General features: G+C 40.5%; 1 protein-coding gene across 2 annotated transcripts in view; it reads right to left on the bottom strand.

Moving 5' to 3' along the window:
* The window catches only part of Sema5a (semaphorin 5A), a 433,267-nt gene that overhangs the window by 266,819 nt on the left and 144,808 nt on the right, over positions 1 to 21,640 (bottom strand). For both annotated transcript variants that reach the window (XM_032898665.1, XM_032898666.1), the window contains one exon: positions 4,287 to 4,484. In XM_032898665.1, coding sequence (XP_032754556.1) covers positions 4,287 to 4,410 — 124 coding nt within the window. In that variant the 5' untranslated portion in view covers positions 4,411 to 4,484. The remainder of the gene's footprint in view (positions 1 to 4,286; positions 4,485 to 21,640) is intronic.

Genomic DNA, 21,640 nt, shown 5'->3' on the forward strand with positions numbered 1-21,640 from the left:
GTGATACTGGACTTGGGTTAGCCCTAATACAAACTTGCATGGTACAACAATGGAAGGCAGAATGATACAGAAGGAAATTGGAGAGAGTGTACAGCCTAAGCCTAGCCGAGTGGTCAACAAAACTGTGAACCAAGGCAGTCCACAGACTGAAGCTGATCACAAGAAACAAGTCTTCTCTAGAGTCATCAGAGAGAGCACAGCCTCATTCACATCGTCATAGGAGACTGCTGGCTAGCACACTGTGAGAGAAGACATGAAGTAATTATCCCGTTGGTGGTAGTTTTGCACCAACCCAGGGAAAGCAGTGCCTAGATATGCCAGTACTGAGAGACCTGCTCGATTGGGAAAACATTCAATGCTAAAAGAAAAGACCCAGGTAACCAAGGACAAGATGACTCCTCTGAATTTGAACACTGCATTATCAGACTATCCTGGCCAACTCTGTCTTTACAGAATCCCTCACCGAGGTCTGGAGTTACTCTCAGCTAGATTCTTCTGTCTGGGGCTCGGAGGACTGCAGACTTTTCAGTTCACAGTTCTCATCTCCTTCACATCTGCCTCCCTTGTTGACCATATTTGGAGTGAAGACCCAAGATCCTAGATATCGACAGAGCGTCCTGATCTCTTGGCTCCTCCATCCACTATATCAACCATAGCTCTCTTCAATTTCTAGAAGAGCAATCGAACGTTTACCCCCACTTCTGCTTCCTTATATTTGTTACCAGTCAGACCTCAGACCTTTTCCTTCTTACTGTCTTTGATCACAGCAGCAGCTCCAGAATGGGCTTGCCTGGTGGCTACAACATTTCCTTCCTCCCAGTGAAGGCTGGTCTTCAAATATTGCCTTGCCACACATATCTGAGCTCTCTCAATCTAGGATAGCTTTACGCACTTCACCTCTTTCCCTTTCACCTAGATATGGATGCTGTGACTCTGTGCTGGGCATTTTCTGGAACCGTGACACACATTTCCCCATTTCAGCTCTTCATAGTGCTGCTCATTTCCTTTCTCTGGGATGTCTGTCCCTTCGTGGGGTTCAGAAACTTCTTCTGGCAGCTATTTGGGACTCAGATCTGCATCCCTTGAAACCGTCCATGGTCCTCTCCTGGGTTCCAGGCACATGGCAAAGACACCTAACAGAATGTGTCCTGAGGAACTGTTGGTTCTTAGAGACAGGAGCTTGGCCTCTATGGAATCAGGATTTAGCACAGGTGTAGAAATTGTTATTAACAGGCAATTATTATATGTTTACTACATGTTCTCCCAAAACTAAAAGTAGGGAACTTAGGCGGTGAAGATATAACTCAGCAGTGGAGTGCTTGCCTAGCAGGGGTGAAAAGCTAATCTGTAATTCTGAGATGCCATTTCTGAACTGGGAGGTGGACTCAGATTGCTACTCTGCCAGCAAGGCTGCTGGGAACCGATCCCCAGACATTGCTACCTTCATCAGACACAATCTGCAGTCAAACCACCCAGCCACTTTTACCCTTTAACCTAGAAGTCCCAGTCCTTGAAATCAGCTCCAGTGCATCTTTCAGGGATGAGTTGTAGATAGCATGGGAACACATCCTAGCAGAGAGCTGTGCCACAGGAACACTCGTGTCAAGGTGTCTATCCTAATGCCAGGGTTTACTACAGAGTGCCAAGTGGTATGTACATTTTAAGAAAGAGTGCCAGCTCTGATTGTGTGTGCATGTGTGAGGATGTCTGCATCTTTGAGGTGGAAAGAAGGAAAACCATGAAGTATAGGTAAAGTGTTATGTAAATGCAGAGGGGAACTCAGTGAGGAAAAAAGATACAAAGGATAGATCTCTATGATCATCACTCACTGCACTGATTTTACTTTGATTCTCTGAAAAGCAAAAGCAAAATTAAAGAACCAGAATAAACTGAATTTGGGGTTTTCGACATAACTATATGGAATGAGACAGCATTCCAGGACTTTGAAGCAGTCATTTGGATTTAATTCCTCAGTCAAGTACATACATGGAAAACCAAAGACAATGAGAGAAAAAGTGTTAAAGGGTTCCAATGACTACTAGAAAATAGTTTGCATAAAGCTGTGACTCCGGAAATGACAGAGAGATAGAGTAAGTGCTGTAATGGCACAGTGGTGGGGTACACCTTAAATTAATGGAGTGGTGGGTACACACTGTAAGGATGGAGTGGTGGGTACACACTGTAATGAGGAGTGGTGGGCACACACTGTAAGGACGGAGTGGTGGGCACACAATGGAAGGATGGAGTGGTGGGCACACTGTAAGGATGGAGTGGTGGGCACACACTGTAGGGATGGAGTGGTGGGCACGCACTGCATGAAAGGAAAGGAAATGAATGTTGCCCTGCAGAGGCACAAAGATTGCATGGGAAAAAGAAACAGAGGGTAAGGTGTCAGAGGTTCATACTCTGGAGCCTAAAGGTGTCTTGGACTCATTAGGAGTTCATAGGATTTATTTTCATGCATGTTTTTCTTAAGAGCTTTAAGTGCTATTGCTCCAAGCAGCGGGGGAAGGACAATTCCAAGAGCTATGTGAGTGAGGAGTGCAGAGAATAGGAGTATCTTTGATCCAAGAGACAGAAAGTTATCACAGAGGGAGCTCAGATCCAACCTCATGCTCCTCAGCTGGATGGGCATCATTCTAACATCCTCAGGGCGAAAGGTAGCAATGATTAAAATCTATCAATTATATGAAAGGTCGTGTTGATAAGAAGCTGATCAATAGAGTAAGAAAACCAACAGGGAACAGAGCTTCTCAGATCTCCTGAAATGACAAATGGAGGAACAGGGAACCATTACCATAGTAAAAAGAAAACACAACAAAGGCTGCTGTGTAGGAAGCCAGGGCTAGGCCGCTGCTGTTCCAGATGTGCTGCAGGGGTGGGCAAAGAGCAGGCCAAGGACAGATGCCTCATATAGAAGTCTCTAACTATTAGATGTAGAAAAGATGCTAAAACCAGAGCAGCTCTGGGGTTCCTCCACTACCCAGTGCCTATGAATAACAGCCAAGTGCCCAAAGGCCACTCTCTGCCCCCAGGGAGAGTCGATGGCGCTGGGATGTCAAACAGATGTCAGTGTGGCTCCGATCAGGACTCATGCCACTTCAGAATTACGGGGACTTGGGGGGACACACAAAACTTGAAAACAGTCAAGATGAGCAGAACTCTAACTGCCTAGGAAATTCCATTTCTTTAAAAGAAAATGTTTTTTCCATGGGAAATGAAAAAAATTGTAGTAAAAGCTTTAGAGACATCCAAGAACTATCCAGGAAAATTCTATTTTTTGTACTTCAGGTAGATCCTTGTTTGACCCAACAGAATTCATGTCCTCATGAAACCATACACTTCATATTTTTAGGAAATTTTTCATTTGGGAGCTTGTCCTTGTCTAATAATAATAACAATAATAATATCAGTATATTATTATTAATTATAATATCATTATTATTATTACTATTACCATCAAGTTCCTTTCAGTAATAGCTACAGATTGAAATATCGATAAAATTATATATATCCTGAATTTGCATCAATATCATTTGACGGGTATGGGACAAATTTGGGTAGGGATTTAAATGAGAAAAAAACAGAATGTAAATTAATAAATGTGGGGCATAGATTACTGTTTACATTTCACATCTATGTACGAATTCTGATACGAATTTTGAAACGAATGAAAAGCTACCGAGAAGGGTTAATAAAACGCAGTGTGTGGTGTGGGCTGCCAGCAGCAGCAAGCTGAGAGCAGAGCCATAGTTTTTGTTTAGCTGCTTTCCCACTATGAATGTGGGTCAGGGTCCAGGCCATGAAGACCTTACATAACTTCTGGTTGAGAATAGGAGAGAGAATGTGCAATCCACTCACTCACGCTACCAGGCTGCGAACACACTTCAGACATAATGGATTTCCCTGCATTAGGACACTAGACAAGGACAAAGGGGCTCTTCAAGACAAGTCCCTGGCTTCACCAGGAAATGCCAAAGAACAATTCTTCCCTGACTTATTAATGTTTACTGCAGCACCGATGTCAGGGTTTCAGCCCAGGGGAATGGCTGGGAAGCCTACAGCACCTGAATGAAAACGGGACAAAAACCATCCATAGAAATATCCTCTGGGATCATCCATGAGAAAGTATTTCTTCTAGATGTGAAATTCTTACATTTTGTCTTCATTCAAAACAATTGCCCAGGTGAAGTCACAGGAATAAAAGCAATGCCCATGGATGGTACATTAAACATGGGATTTGAATTTAAGCTATGGTCTTACAATCAATATACCCTATTCCTTACCTTTGTAGGAGACGACGGGGTGCTCAGCTCTCTGGCACTTGGCGGGGTCCTGGGTCTCAGGCCGAGCAAGTCTCCACACTCCCAGGCTTGAGAACAGCCATGCAAGGATGCAGGCTCCCTTCATGGTGGGCAAGGGGTCTCCGACTCTGGGAACGTGTCTTCTACGAAGCTCACCTTCTCCTCATGTGTGAAAAGTACCTACAAGATACAAGAGAACAATACTATATAAATAGGAGTTCAGGTTTTGTTGCCTGATGAATAGTGTTTTGGAAAAGTCCTACCACTAACTTTTAAGTTTGTAATGTGTGAAGACATGTGATAAAGACATGTGACATTAGAAGACACAAACAGCTGACCTTGATACTAGGTGATGCTTCAGAGTTCTCTCTCTCTCTCTCTCTCTCTCTCTCTCTCTCTCTCTCTCTCTCTCTCTGTGTGTGTGTGTGTGTGTGTGTGTGTGTCTGTATTGATGTGTGTATTTATTGGTATGTGTCCGTTGCTATGTATGTGGATGAGTGTGTATATGTATACAATACAATTGTGTGTGTATAGTGTGGGTATGTGTGTACTAGTATGTGGGGGGGGAGTTATGGGTGTGGGTGTATGTGTAGGTATGTGTGTGAAAACTCTGCTAATTAAGGTTGAAATCCACCATGACCAGATAGCCTCCGGGCTCAGTGCAATTTGGAAGACACCCTTCATTGGCAGGGTTTCTCCTTCACTGACCTTGTCTAGGGAATTCTAACCCCCACACATTTGCCTTTACCTGAGGAATGCCAGGTAGCCTCAATTAGATTACAGGATCAATTTTCTTTCTCTTGATAAGGACCAGCACCTGAGATTCCTGAAATGCCTCTCCATTCTAATGAGGCATTCCAAGTACCTTAAGCCCTGAGACAATGACTTTTGCCCATCCTGGATGTCCCTACCTTCAGTCCCCCCAAAACTTTATAAACCTTGAATCACCCTAAGTCAAGTTGCTCCTACAGATTGCTCTTCCAAGTGTGGTCACTCACAGTCCTTACTCAGGGCTTCTGAACCCCACCCCCACCTCCTCTGCTCCCACAGCCACTGCTCCACTCCCACTGCGGACTGTATCAACTGAAGATCTATGAGAGTGGAGAGACCCATGGGTGTGTAGTGTATGTATATAGTATAGATTTTGTGTGTGTGGGTTTGTTGTGTGTTTATTAGTGGTGTGTGTGTGTGTGTGTGTGTGTGTGTGTGTGTGTGTGTGTGTGTACTGGCTGGTTTTGTGTGTCAACTTGACACAAACTGGAGTTATCATAGAGATCCTCCCTGGAGGAAATGCCTCCATGAGGTCCAGCTATAAGGCATTTTCTCTATTAGTGATCAAGGATAGGAGGACCCATTGTGGGTGGTGGCATCCCTGGGCTGGTAGTCCTGGTTTCTATAAGAAAGCAAGCTGAGCAAGCCAGGGGAAGCAAACCAGTAAGCAGAATCCTTCCATGGCTTCTGCATCCTCTCCTGCCTCCAAGTTCCTACCCTTTGGTGTTCCTACTCTTTGAGTTCCAGTCCTTTGGTGATGAACAGCAATGTGGGAAGTGTAAGCTGAATAAACCCTTTCCTCCCCAACTTGCTTCTTGGTCATGATGCTTGGTGCAGGAATAGAAACCCTGACTGAGACAGGGTGTGTATGGGTATGTGTGAGTAAATGAACTAAATCTGAGACAATCCAAGTTTAAGCCCTTCTAGGTCACACCCCTCTTAAGTAAGGGTGATTAATCTCTATGATTGTTATTGGGGCTTTCCTAGTAAGTCTGTCTTGGCCTGCTTATGCAAATAGCATTGACATGTACTAACTCAGTCACTCTTTATCATCCGTAAGACCCTATTTAATTAGGCTAGAGTCTGCCTTTTACCAATAATCTGATTAATGTTACGGCTCACAATTCTTATCAATCAATCAATGACATTATTCATTTATAGATTATATCTATCTACAAAACCTGTGGCCAAGTGTGCTTCAAACAGAGCACAAATAGAGCAACTACCAGGGAGAATAAAAGGATAAGGCTAGAAACTGAGACTCTTTCAAGACTGTGAACAAAACATGCTGTAAAATAAGGCAGGCTTATACAAATAACTGGAACCCAAGCTCTTAGCTTTAGAAGAAGAGAGAGTCCCTTGGGAGTGAATGGAGGGTGCCCCTGCCACTTACTGGGACCAAGGACAGGCTTACACACGGGTCAGGTTTGAGTTTAATATTGAATTATAAAGCCTATTTCAAGAGATAGGGATTTCTGGAAAGTTGTTTCTTATCAAGAGGAGAGAATGAGAGGACACTGGTGGAGTGGGTAAGCAGGTGCAAGATGGCCGTAAGTATATTCTGGAATGCTTTGTTGTACTTCGTACAAAAAGAGCAGAGGAAGAGCATGAGTATGGGTTATGGTATGGAAAGTAAATTGTGGTAAGGTGTGAGGTCTTATCTGTTAGCCAGTCTGGACGGGAAATTGTAGACAGAACTACAGAACAGTGAATAAGATGATTTAAATTTATAACAATTGTTCAAAAATATATAAAGAAAAGAAACTGTGGGTTTAGACTTTGTCAATATGATCAAAAAGCAGAGGCAAACAGTAGCTAAAAGTATGGCTGGTCAAAATGGCTACAGATGTCAACTTGCCATCTGCTCCATCAGGACAGGGGGCCTCTGTCCTGTGAGTTTGAGCTGCTTTGTAGCACCCTGCTTAGCAAGCCACACAACAGTAGTCACAATTTCAAATTACCAAGCCGGGCCCTACAGCATGTTGGCCACTTCCTGCGATCCACTACAAATTCCTTGGAAACAGGAACCAGTTCAAAAGTCAAATTCCCTGTGTTTGTCTCAGGAGAGAGACCAGGTAGGTGGTTTGAGTACTGGAATCCATAAAACCTAGCTTTTCAGCAACCATTGCTAAGATTAAACCTGGAACACACTGAGGGTCTTCAGCATGTGTCACAAGCAAAGAATGATATCCCAGCTGAGCCCTTTTCAAATCCCTGAACACCAGTATATAAAATATGTTCCAAATGTCTATTGTTCTAATCTACTAGATCATGGAAGAGACAAATAGACTCAAGGTGATATAAATATAAGGATATGACTGCTGCTATTCATTTAAATAGTAATCACAGATGGTCTCATATAATGAAAATATAATTATTTGGTATTGTGCATGTCAGGGTTAAGAAGCTGAATGGATACTTTAGATAAACTCCAGGTTAGGTGATAAGGACAAAAATCAGAATTAGCACATAAAACCTGGAAAGGTCTAAATGATAAACAAGGTCAATCTTCAATAAGAGGAGGCATGATAGGCAAGCTGCCAAAAGCAATCAATCAACAGGTAGCATCTAGAGGTTCCATGGAGCAAGAAAAAAACAACAAAACAATAAACAACAATAAACACAACAAAGAAAACAAACAAACAAACAACAAAAAACAAAACGTGGACCAAGAGAAGAGGAACAAAGTATAGCCCTTGTATGTTAGGTGGCCAAAGAAAATGTAGTAAAATAAGTTCACACTGAGGCTGGGAAGTTTTTGGACTGAGAAAGCAATCTTGCAATGAAACACACACGGCTATGCAGTGGTTACTCGGACAGTATACTGTTGAGGGCATTTAAGAGGGATCAGGTAGTTTATATAGGAGGGATTGCTTGCACTGAGTGGGCTGCTAGAGAAGCCCCTGCAGCCTCCTCAGCTCCCTTCCTTCATGCTCCTATGCATGTCACTTTGCCCTAGTCTGTATGTCACAGTGGATGAAACAACAGAGAGACCCTCATCCATCACTGCCCCTTGATTTCAGACATCTAGCCCCCAGCAAAAATAATTATTTTCTTGGAGAAGTCACCCAATTTCTCAGATTATTTTATAAGGAAGGAGAAAGAACTGAGGCACGGGTAGATAAATTCAGTCTTGCTTCTGAAAGAGTTGAGTGTGGAGAAGAGATTAAAGATTTAAGAGGGGAAAGGAAAGTTGGTTCCTGCCTGGCATTTGAGCACTTGGGAAGCCTGGGCTATAGGATTATAAGGTCAACGCCAGCATGGACTACATAATAAAACACTGTCAAATAAATAAATAAATAAATAAATATTTATTAGAGAACTGGTATATGAGAGAAGAGTCAGAAACATTTGAAATTGGAAGCTATTATAATAAAGAAATTAGTTAATGAAGGGAGAAAAGTTTTCATCCTTTAAAAAAGTGGACATTTTAAAATTATATTATAAGATATATTATGTATAAGATTTATGTCATATATAACGAGTATGTATAATATATATGACATTATAATAGATTATAAGATTTAGAAATAGAGGAATACATCAAGTTGGTAGTATATCTAATGTAGCAGTTTCTAAATTTTTTAGTCAAATAAATAAGAATTTTTGACAGCTAAATTAGTGATGATCAGGACTTTAAGCACTAGAAAATGTGAAGGAACTAAATTTTAGAATTGATAAAAGTAGGTTGGGGATTTAGCTCAGTGGTAGAGCACTTGCCTAGAAAGCACAAGGCCCTGGGTTCGGTCCTCAGCTCTGGAAAAAAAAAAGAATTGATAAAAATAACTAGAACTTAATGTTTCTTGTTCACTATTGTTTACTGATATTCATCCCCCCCCCCCCGCACACACACACATGGCTCCATGCACGTATAAATATGTAAAGGAGCCAAGCAACACAGTGCAGAGGAGGCAAGCCTAGAGCATGGGCAAGCAGCAATGGGGGCTAAGAGTACCAGAGCAGGTAGAAGGTTAAGGTCCTCAGTAATGTAAAAGAGTCTAGAAGCTATCATTGAATGAAATGCTCAGGCAGAGCAAGAATCAAATGAAGGAGCTACAAACCAAAGCAGTAAGGAAAGAGCTTCCAGGAGAGGAAGAGGTAAAGAGAATGGTGGAGTGGGGGTGGGAATGGCCATCTGTCCCACAGCTGATAATCCTTCAGACACATAACACTGTAATATATACAGATTCATAGCTGCTAAATTTTCTTGAGTTAAAATATTAAAAGTATGTTTTTCCCCATTAAAGAACAGTCTAGAACCCTGCTGTGAAACTGCCCATCTTCCTTTTTCCTCCTGCTGTGAGACTGGAGCCATCAACTATCATCAATTAATGAATCTTTAAAATACGCATGACTGAGGAAGTGTTCCCTGGGAACTCCAGGGAAGTAAGAATCCTAACTGAAGATTTTCACCTCTCAAAATCCAATCCCCAGACACAGAAGCCCAGTTCTGTAGCAGACAACTGGCTGTGCCCCTTCCCTTTCACCCCTCACCTCTAGCATATCACACAGATTGATCTTTTCCTCCAGCCTTCCCTTTCCCCATTCCTCCCCTTATCCCAGCCTCTATCAACAGCAGACATTCCCTGGGAACCCTCTGGCCATACAGGCCAGGAAAGAGGGTAGCCTAATTGCAGATTTTTATATCCCCTTCCCCTCCTCCAAAACCAATCCCCAGCAACCCATGATTTTGGGGGTGGGGTGGGAGTGGCACTATTTTGTTTTGTTTTGTCTTGTTTTGTTTTTGTAGAACATCTGCTTTGAACTCTCCTTCCTGTCTGATTCCATCTCCAGGGGATCACACAAATCTTCTCCTTCAACCTTTCTCCCCACTCATTCCTTTGTCTCAGACCCAAATTCAAAAAAAAAAAAAAAACCTCCCTGGGAACCCTCCAGCCAAGTCTGCTGTAGAAGCAAGTAGGTCCATGAAACAGGCAGGTAACTTATAGATCTTTCTCTCTCAGTGCCTCCATATTCCTATCCCATCTCCTAATCCCATTATCAGCTCAGTAGCAGACAGCATGCTGTGACCTCTCCTCTCCCTCTGCCTACATTCCCAGAGAACTAAGCAAATCCTGGTGGAATATCCCTACTTCCTCCCTCATGTAGACCCCTTCTAGGCCATTTCCATTCCCAACTCACAACACCTTCCTAATAATCTGAGAGGGCAACAGAAACTAAAAAGCAAAATGCCCACCAAATAAATAAAAGACCAAATACAAGTACCAAGAAATACAATCATTACAAACCCCGAAGCCTAGACACCGATGTAAAAACAATCAATAGACAGGACTAAATGTTCCCCCTAGAGCCCAGCAATCCTACTACAGTAGACTCTTAGAAAGGCAATATAACTGAAGCCCATGAAAAGGACCTTAAAATGGTCTTTATGAATATGATAGAGGCCCTCAAAGAGGAAATGAATGAATCCATTAAAGAAATCTACGAAAACAAAAGGAGTGAGTGGAAGGAAATGACTAAAACAGTTAAAAACCTAAAAGGGGAAATATAATCAATAAAGAAAACCCAAAGCGAGGGGAATCTAGAAATAAAAAGTCTAGGACCTCGAACAAGAGTCTCAGAGGCAAGCCTCCACAACAGAATATACGAGATGGAAGAGAGAATCCCAGGCATTGAAGATAAGATAGAAAAAAAAATAGATACTTTGCCCAAAGAAAATTTTAAATCTAAAAAACTCCAGACACAAAACATCCAGGAAATAAGGGTTACTATATAAAGGCTACATCTATGAATAATAGGAAAAGTAGAAGGAGAAGAAGTCTGGAACAAAGGCACAGAAAGTGTTTACAACAAAATCATTGCAAAAAAATTTCCCTAAACTAAAGGAGATGCCTATCAAGGTACAAGGAACATACACCAAATATACTAAACCAGAAAAAAAATTCTTCATGGCAGATAACAATCAAGACACCAAATATACAAAACAAAGAAGAAATATTAAAGGCTTCAAGAGAAAAAAAAACAAATAGCATCTGGAAACTAGCACATTAGAATAATGCCTAATTTCTCAATGGTGACTCAAAAAGCCAGAAGGGCCTATATGGAGTTCTACAAACTCTGAGACTACTGTTGCCAGCCCAACTACTATAGCCAGCAAAATTTGCAATCACAAGATTTACAGAAAGACATTCCAAGATAAAACCAAATTCAAATAGAATCTATCTGCAAACCCAGCTCTACAGAAGGCACTAGAGGAAACTTTAACCTGAAGAGATAAATCATATGAAAGAGAGAGTGGGGGAGAACAACAATAAAAACCATAATGAGTAATAATCCCATACCTACAAACAAAAAGGAGTAGAAAATAATATGGTAACAAAAATAATAGGAACCAACAAACAATGCTTATTATTGATAACTCTCTAGGAAAATAAACCTAGCAACCAAAGCAGTGTAGCCATTTTAATATCTGAACAAACTTCAAAACAAAACTAATCCACAGAGACAGGGGAGGATGCAACATACTCATCAAAGGAAAAATCCACCAATAAGACATTGAAATTCTTAACATCTATGTATCATGCATAAGTGCACCAAGATCATAAAAGAAACACTATTACAAATTAAATCACACACTGATTCTCACACACTGAGGAGACCTCAATACCCTCATTGTACCAATAAACAGGTCATCCAGATAAAAGGAAACAAAAATGCTGAAGCCAACTGATTTCTAAACCAAATGGAATGAACATATATTTACAGAGTACTTTGGCCAAACACAACAGAATATACCTTCTTCTCCACACTTCAACAAACTTTCTCCAAAGGTGACCACTTACTTAGACACAAAGCAAGTCTGAACAGATACAAGAAAATTGAAATGACACCTTGCACTCTATCTGATTACCATGCATTAAAGTTGAATAAGCACAATAAATGAACCAACAGAAAGTCTACAAACTCATGAAACAACTCAGGACTGAATGAAAAGTAGGTTAAGAAAGAGAGCAAATCATTTCTAGAATTAAATTAAAATGAAAACAAAACATACAAGTTTATAGTGCTAAGTGCATTCATAAAAAATTTGGAGAGACCTCATGTTTGGAACATAACAGCATATCTGAAAGATCTAGAAAGATGATACCTAAAAGGAATGGATGACAATAAACAATCAAACTCAGGCATTAAATAAATAAAATTGAAATAAACAAAAACTATACATAGGATCCACAAAACAAAGACTTGGTTCTTTTAAAAATCAGTAAGATTGACAAATCCTTAGCTAAATTAACTAAAAGAGAGAGAAGAAACAAATTAACAAAATTAGATATGAAGCAGAGGAGGGGAAGTGTCTAACAACAAACATCCAGAGAATCCAGCAAATCATAAGGCCATACTATAAAAACCTGTATGCCACCAAATTGAAAAAATATTAAAACAATGGATAAATTTTTTGAGACATGCTACCTGTCAAAGTTCAGTCAAGATCAAATGATTAATTTAAACAGACCATAATCCCTAGTAAAACACAAGCAATGATTATATTTCCTAACCAATAAAAGTCCGAGGCCAGATGATTTTAGCATGGTATTTTAACAGACTTTCAAAGAAGGGTTAATACCAATACTCCTCAAACTATTTAATAAAACAGAAACAGAAGGAATATTATCAAGTTCATTTATTGAGGTTATAGTTACCCAGATATCTAAACCACAAAAGGATCTAGTAAAGAAAGATTTACAGACCATTTTCCTTTATGATCATAGATACAAAAATGCACAATAAAATACTTGCAAACCAAATCTAAGAACACATTAAAAAAGATCATCCATCACTATCAAGTAGGATTTAAAGAAACAGGGATGGTTCAATATACGTAAATCAATGCATGTAAATCTTCCTATAAACATAATGAAACACAAAAATGATGTGATATCTCATTAGATGCAGAAATGCCTTTGACAAAATCCAACACCCGTTCATAATAAAAGTCCTGAAGAGATTAGAGATACCTCAACAAAATAAAGAATAGTTTAGAAGATCATTGTCACCATTAACTTAAATGGTGAGAAACTAAAGCAATTACTAAAATCAGGAAAAAGACATTTTGGTGGTCAACGTTATAACCTGATTTCTCTTGTATTAGGTTCAGTTATATGGTTAACTACAATGTCTACTCTCTACACACCTACTCAATATAGTACTTGAAGTCTTAAACCACTTCGACCAACAAGACAACTGAGTGAGACCAAGAAGAAAAAACTAGAAGGGAAGTTTCAAAGTACATTAATTTGCAGATGACATGATTGTATACATAAGTGATCCTGAAAATTCTACCAGGAAACTTCCTACCACTGATAAATACTTTCAGAAACGTAGCAGGATGCAAATTTTCCTCAGAAAAATCTGTAGCCTTCTATGCACAAATGACAAATGGACTAAGGTAGGAATCATGAATAAAATGCCTTTTCTCAATAGACTCAAAAATATAAAATACATTGGAGGTAATTTGACCAAGCAAGTACAAGATTTGCTATATCATAAAAATTTAACATTTTTACTAAGATATCAGAGGATGGAAAGATCTCCCATGCTTATGGATTGGCAGAATTAACTAATTGGCAGAATTTATATAAATTGCTATCCTACCAAAAGCGATCTATAGATTCAGTGAAATTCCCTTCAAAATCATAGCATAATTCTTTGGAGACCTTGAAAGGACAATTTTCAGCTATAGTAATAAAACAAAATGGTCCTAAAAACAAAAATAGACATGTTGATCATGGAATCAAATTAAAGACCAAGATATAAATCCACACACCTCTTTTTTGTTACAGAAACCAGAAATACACACTGGAAAAAAAGAGAGCATCACCAAGAAATGATACTCGTCAAACTGAACGGCTGCATGTAAGAATCTGAATTCTTATCACCCTGAACAAAATTCAACTATAAATGGACCAAAGACTTCAACATAATACCAAATACACTGAACCCAATGTAACTAAACAGAGGGAATACCCATGAACTCATGGACACAGAAGTCTTTCTGAACAGAACATCATTAGCACAGGAACTAAGATCAATAGTTAATGAGTGGATTCTCATGAAACTGAGAAGCTTCCTCACAGCAAAGGACATCATTGTTTGGAAAAAGGCAAGTTACAGAATGAAAACATGTTTTTACCAATTACACACAGATATAGGGCTAATACTCAAAACATATAAAGAATTAAAAAACAACTGAACATCAAGAAAACATATCCTAATTTTCAAATAGGTTACAGATCTAAACAGTGACTAAAAGATGAAACTGAAATAGCTAAGAAGTATTTAAAGTAATGTTCATCTTTAGTTATCAGAGAAATGCAAATCAAAACATCTTGGAGATTTTTGTCTTACACTGGTTAAAATGGCCAAGATCAACAAAGCAAGTGACAGCTCATGAAGGCAGGATTGTGGCATAAGAAGACACTCATGCATTGCTGGAGGGAACAAAAATGCATACAACCACTCCTGAAATCAGTGTTGCAATTCCTAAGGAAGATAGGAATCAATCCTCATGATCCATCTATACCACTCTTGGGCATATAGCCAAAGGATGCTTCATCCTACTTCAGAGACACTTGCTCAACCATGTTCATTGTTGCTATATTCATAACAGCCAGAAACTGGAAACAACCAAGATGTCCTAAATGGATAAATAAATTTTTAAAAGTGGTACATTTACACAATGGAATATTACTCCATCTTCAGAAAATGAAATCATGAAATTCACAGGTAAATAGATGGAACTAGGACCCTCATCCTAAATGAGGTAACCCAGATACAGAAAGACAAATATGGTATATATTTGCTCATATTGGAAATTAGCTGTTAAGACAAAGATAAGCATGTTACAGTCTGTAAAATCTTAGAGGTCAGATATAGAGTAGGTAACTGGGAAGAAGGACACATCTGCCTAGGAAGAAGAAATAGAACAGATAGTGATGGATGAACGAGAAGTATTACCTGGGCCAGGAGGATCAAATGGGAAGGTGGGGGAAAGAGAGGGATGAAGGAGGGAATACAAAAAGGGACCACGAAAACTAAGGGCCACTTCATGGGGGATATGGAGACCTAATGTAGTAGAAACCAATTGCATTCTGAATTTAATTGCCACATAATGGGGACACAGCCACAGTTGGACATATCTCTTCACCAAATGAAGCTTCAGGAACAAGAATGGGCTACAAATAATTGAGTTGCTCCCCAAAGTGGTCCCATAGAAACACAAACAAACCAGCCTTTTTTCAAGTTTGTAAGTTGCTCTTCACAAGCTGAGAGCAAACCCTGTTTCTGAAAATAACACCTACACAACTCACTGAACACAGAGAAGTCAAGCCAGTGCCTGTCTAGAGCTCCACGCCTACAGGCTAGTGTACTTGAGACCAGGAAGTATTCTACTCCCCGTTAAAGAAAAAGAAACATAAATGCCAACATAGCTACTAACCCTCCGATCTACAACGGTCTCCTACTTGTAAGACATACTAGTACAATGGTAGCACGAAGCTTGAAATGCTGCTCTACTCTTTGATTGGTACTTTGCTCAACTATCATTAGAGAAGCTTCCTCCTGCAGGGAACAAATTCAGAGATAGATCCACAGCCAAACAATATGCAGTCTAAGAGACCTAGAAACGCTCAGCCCTAAACAAGATGTCTCCATTGAATCCATCCCCTCTGACTTCAGGGAACTATGAAGAAACGGAGGGGTTGGAGATTGAAAAAAGACCCTTTAAAGCAGCAAGATGAATGTACATGTGAACTCACAGAAGCTAAGGCAGTCTTGACAGGGCCTTCATGGGATTCCTGAATGTGCGAAGCAGTAAGTTTCTGCATCTGTATCTATTTCTTGTGCCTTTTCTTGGGCTCTCTTCCTTTTGTTTGTTTTCTCCTATTTTGATTTTATTTTCCATCTTGTATGTTATTATCATCCCCTAGAAGCTTGCTTGTTTTCTAGCCAGATACAAAAAGAGGGTCAATATGAGTGGGAGGAGGGGAAGGTAGGAAGGAACTGGGAGGCATAAAGGGAAGGGTAAACATGGTAAAAATATATCGTATGTGAAAAATCTATTCTCAATAAAAGAAAAAACAGAGAGATTGCTTAGATATGGCTTGGTTCTGTTAAGACCAAGAATGTATGGTAGCTTCTCTAGAAGGGTTGCATAGAGCTGTCTCAGCTCTATACAAAAACAAACCCAACCAAGCAATAAGATAAATCAAGAAGAGATGCCAAGTGGTCCATCCTAGCTTCCTGATAGGTGTGACGCCAGCATTTATATCCATGCCTATCACCCAAAACAGTATCGCCACTGAACTCTCAGAGAGCAAACTTCACACAGTACTACCCTGTTTTTACCTCCAAAATAGAGCTCATTTCATGAGATGAATGATGACAGCTGGTCAGTTTATCAGGATTAAGCCAACAGAGAATATAGTTAACTATCAGAATAGTCAGGTACCTGTTACTGACTTGGACAAAAGAGCTGCAATAATGTTCACACACAAGGAAAGACTATTTTGGTTCATGTTTTCAGTGGTTTTGAGTCTGACCACTCAGCTCTACTGCTTTCAGTCTATCACATCAGCACACCTCATGAGCTGGTGACAGAGAGGATCTGTGACTCCATGGAAGTCAAGACAAAGAGCTTTCAAGGTCCAATATCCTTAAGGGGCATAAACCAGCACTTAAATTCCTTCTACTAGGTCCCACTTCCTGAAGATTCTACTATGCTCCAATACTGTCACAGGCAGAGGACAAGCCTTGTAAACATGGCTCATGGGGACAGTCACTGTCCGACCAATATCGAGTGAAGCAGGCCATGCATATCTACCACACCTACTGGCTTCCTTTGTTTACAATGAGTCTTAACTGTGCTTCTCTGAGCCTTAAAATCTTTGTCTCCTGGAGGAAAGGAAGAGAGCAACAGTTCAAGCAGCCACATTGTTAGGGACCTGGGGAGGGAGCGAGACACCATGGAGATGGGAGCTACATGGTACATGGACTCTGGGATGACCCGATGAGATCACATGCTTGCTAGAGGAAACCTCCAGAAGTGCCTCAATAAGGCACTCCTCAGGGTTGAGTTTTCAGAATACAGTGCTACCTTTTTTTTCTAGAATAAATTGCTACACATTGTCTCTTGTGGTAAAGCAACAATGATATTTACAGTCTTCAAGTAGAAGCTTGAGTTTTCTGAGCATTCATCATAGAAAGGCTGCTCTTCAGAGCTGGGTAGGCTCAACATTGAGTAGCAGGTAAGTCCTTCTCCTTAGGTGTGGGCTCTCCTGCCCCTACAATTGGAGTTCTGTCTGTTGCAGAGTACTCAGTTGCAACTGATGTTGCAACCAGGTGATTCTTAGTTCAGCGCTGCTAGGTGCATAAACCAACATCACATGCCTCTATGGGTCTTTGCCAACCAAAACAAACAAACAAGCAAGTAACAAATGAACAAGCAAACAAATACCATTTCCAGGCATTGCCAAAAGGGGCACCTTGCTGAAAGACCCTCATTTCCGTTTGTCAACATCTTTCTCTCCTTAGAACTCAAGCTATCATCCTTATACAAAATATACTTGTAAACATCTTCTGTTTGCGTGTGTATTGCATCATTTCTGTCAGTAAAACTGAAAGTCACAGTAATTATAACTCTTTGCTGCATTTTTAAGAACTTTGTTTTGAAAGCCTTTTTTAAGAGTCAATGTCACTAATGTTTTTTCCCTCTGAAACCATCCTACCAGAATATTAAATATATATTAAGCGACTTAATAAAAAATGGCTTTGTTGTGATGGTGATGTTTTACAGAAGGCAAATCTGGACTGTGACATCTATGCGTTTTGGAGAATTTACTTCGAAATCCCTGAAGCTTTCCTTTGGTTTCCTTATGTGGGAGGATTGCTCTATAAGCTGGATCTAAATAAGCACGGCTCTGTATAGAAGTGTTTGTGCGATAAATAACATTTCCGAATCTCACCCACACTGCAGCTGAATAGACGTGGGGGACAGAAAAATAACTGTTCCTTTTAGAAAATAAAAATGCTGTCAGATCAAAATGGAATCAAAAGAATGAAAGCTTCCATGGGGCGCTTTCCTTAGGGAGCAGTATCTAACCAGTTATTAATAAAAACAGATCCAGCACAAGCTTAATGTACATCCTTTCAGAGGAGGCCGAGGGGCTCCTAAGCTGTATTGTAAAATTAGACATATTCAGATGCTCTGGAAGGATTCAGAAACACAAAGCCTTCTTTGCCTCGTTCCTTATACGGTGGCATCCATGGTTGCCCTGGTGGGAGGACAGGAAAGTCAAGAGAGGGAGCTAATCCAGAAAAGGGATCTCAGCAAGGACTCAAAGCCATGCCCCAAATTCGCCTGAAATACAGCAATTCTGCCACCAGAAAGATGAAACAGAGGCAAGAAGTTCTGGCTGTACCAGTGCCACCTAATTGCGAACTACAGATCCTGTCACCTCAGAAACACAAAGAAGCAGACGTAAAAAGTGGGACAGAGAGAGAGCTCTGCCGAAGCGGCGGTATCTCAATCAGTCATTCCATCCCTTGGCACTGTTCAAGGGGGTTGGGTGAAGCGCCCATCATGCACCATCCAAACCTGCCCCCAGACCGTGCTCCACATCCGGCTTGCACCTGACGTCACGGAACGAGCCTGCCCTATCCCAAACGCCTTGAATTTCTCTCCTGCTTCTTTGAACCCTTCAATGGATTCTGCACCTTTTACCAACAACCAAGTCCCTGAAAACTGCATCTCAACCATGCATCCAGAAAAGTCTCCCAGATCCCATCCTCTCTTGAGCAACTCACAGGAAACATTGCATACTCGTTTGTTTGTTGCTGATGCCAGGGCTCTCACCTCAGCTCAAGGTATCCACGGGTCAAGGAGGAAACAGTTTTCTATTTCCAGATATAGCAAGTACCTGCTTCAGCCACCCTGGAAGCTCTGGCCTAGAACCTCATCATAACAACTCAGTGGCCAGCACTTAACTACCGTTCACCAAAGATTTATCTGGAGAATCTCCTAACGGTTTATGCGCCTACCTTTCTATTTCTTTTTATCACAAGCTACGGTTTGGACTCATTGGATGCCAAGGTCATGAGCTCCTGCATACGGAATGGGCTGCACCAACGAGTGAGAAGAGACAGAGCTAATCTTTAGTTATCGGTTGTGACTCAGCCATTTTAGTTATCGGTTGTGACTCAGCCATTTTAGTTATCGGTTGTGACTCAGCCATCGCTGGCCACTGATAGAGTCACACTATGAGTCTGCTTGACCCCTTGGTCCTCATGAGACAATGATTAGTTACTCCCAGAAGTGGGGTGGTCAAAGGAGATCTCAAAAACATCCACCTATCCTCTCCCTTTGCAGCTGACAAAGCCAGACCTTAACCACATTTCATAACATATGTGAGGTCAAATGTGAGTAGCAAGTCAGGTCAAAGCAGGACCGGCAAGTCCCTGGCTTTGTGCTGATTGAGTTGTCCTTTGTGTTTGAGTCTGTAAAGCTATATACTTAGAACCAAGAGATTCGACCGACTGAGTCACTTCAGTCATGTCTGCAGAGGAAATACTAGGAGGCGAACCACAGGCTCAGAGAGGAGAGGTACTCTCAGGGCAATGCTAATCCAGGCAGCAAAATTAAAAGTTGGCATTCCTTAGTGCTGCACGCCAGGGCTAGGGCGAGAGTGGAAAGGACTCAGTACTCCCAGGCAGGGTTTACGATTGTCAAACAGGTACAAATTTATTTCTTCTGTTTCCTATTCATCTTTTTTAGCAGAGATTATTTGTGTGCACATTTGGTAAGTGTAAAATGAAAGTTCAAAACTAGATCCGCCAAGGAGGGATTCCTTTGAATAGAAACAAAGACAGAAGCTGTGCTTTTTTAGGCAGGATTGAAATGAAAGTTCAGAGCAGCAGGGAAAAATGAGCCAAGAAACTCACAGCCTTTCATGCTCAGCACAGGCAGGAAGGTACCAGGTACCAAGTGAGTGCCTGCTTTCTCTTTGTCGCTGTATCAGATATTCTAGATAATCAGCAAAAGGAAGAAGAAGAAGAAGAAGAAGAAGAAGAAGAAGAGGAGGAGGAGGAGGAGGAGGAGGAGGAGGAGGAGGAGGAGGAGGGGAGGAGGAGGAGAAGAGTTGGTAAGACCATAAAACTAAGTTAACCCAGTGTACCACCCAATAGATATCCTAACGTGTATCCAAAATCATGACTAGACACTATTGTCAGAGAAATAGATGGAGATTAAAACTTCCAAGTGCTTTATTGACCTGAAAGGGGAAGTCGGGATAGCCATTAGACATTAAACCTTCAATTTTTATGTACATTAAAAAATATCAACACCTTTCCATTGTTTTAATATATGCACCTGAACTGTCAAAGTTCAGCCAAAAGCAATTCTCCATACATGATTAGTGAAATGATTTTAAGAATATGTTAACAAAAACACTTATCAGACTTATGTGGAGAAAGACAACAGGCGGCCACCTCTCAGCTATTGAATAAGAACAGACTATTACCCAGAGAGTTCCCCCATATATGAACTCTGATGAGAAGGAATTTTATGGCTATATAAAATGACCTTATAGTAAAAAAAATGGGGAAAAGAAAACATTAAACTATTTTATACATTTCAATAATAGTTCAGCTCCAGTGACCTTATTTTATACCTCTCTTCAAACGGAATGGTTATTACACTTTTGCCTTCTTCCCCCTGTTTAGCTCTAGATTGCCCAGAGGAATGATAAAAAATAAATGGACTCCATTAGATAAAATTATTATTTGCTCAAAGACAATATTAATTTTATCTGTCGGCAGGTTTTAAAACTAAGTGAAAGTTCATTCATTCTGCTTCTGTGAGCTAGACCAACAAGAGCGTTTCTAAGAAAAAAATATACTTAAATAATAGAGACTTCAGGCAACACAGTCATATGAAAAATTGCTAAAGGACTAACATGGCTTCTTTTTCTAAGGCAAGGAAATCATACAGCACATTACAGTAGTCATGTTGTAAGTGACTCTTAGTAGTGCAATATTATAGGTCACAGGCCACATAGGGACAGCACCTTCTTGTGACAATCACTATGTATGTTTTTTAGAAGAACAGTCCAGAGCAGATTGCCATGTCTGGGAGAAAAGACCCTTGTGGTTCAACAACACTGGTCACTGCTTAACTGGCACATTCAGTGATCTTATATAACTGGTAATGTGCCCAGTGCTGAGACTTTCCCAAAACCTCCTTCCCTGGGATCCACAGCACAATAATCTCCCTGCCTCTTTACTATGTCTGGAACTTCATGTCACAGCCTTCCTGTAAGGTGCACTTCCTGACCACAATATCCCCTCCCTCCTCTCCAACGCTCTCTGTTCGGTTGGTTTTCTTTATTCAAGCAGCACACCTCTGTGAAGCTCTTCTTCAAATCTGAGTGGCTTTACATAGATTTAATAACTTTCATCCCAAATATAATCCCCATTCCATATAATATAGTCTAAATCAAAGGAGGTATCTTCAAATAAATGCAGCAGCAGAACTAAATCTACTAAGAACCTTC

This window comes from Rattus rattus, chromosome 3 (genome assembly GCF_011064425.1).
Source record: "Rattus rattus isolate New Zealand chromosome 3, Rrattus_CSIRO_v1, whole genome shotgun sequence".
Taxonomy (NCBI): Eukaryota; Metazoa; Chordata; class Mammalia; order Rodentia; family Muridae; genus Rattus; species Rattus rattus.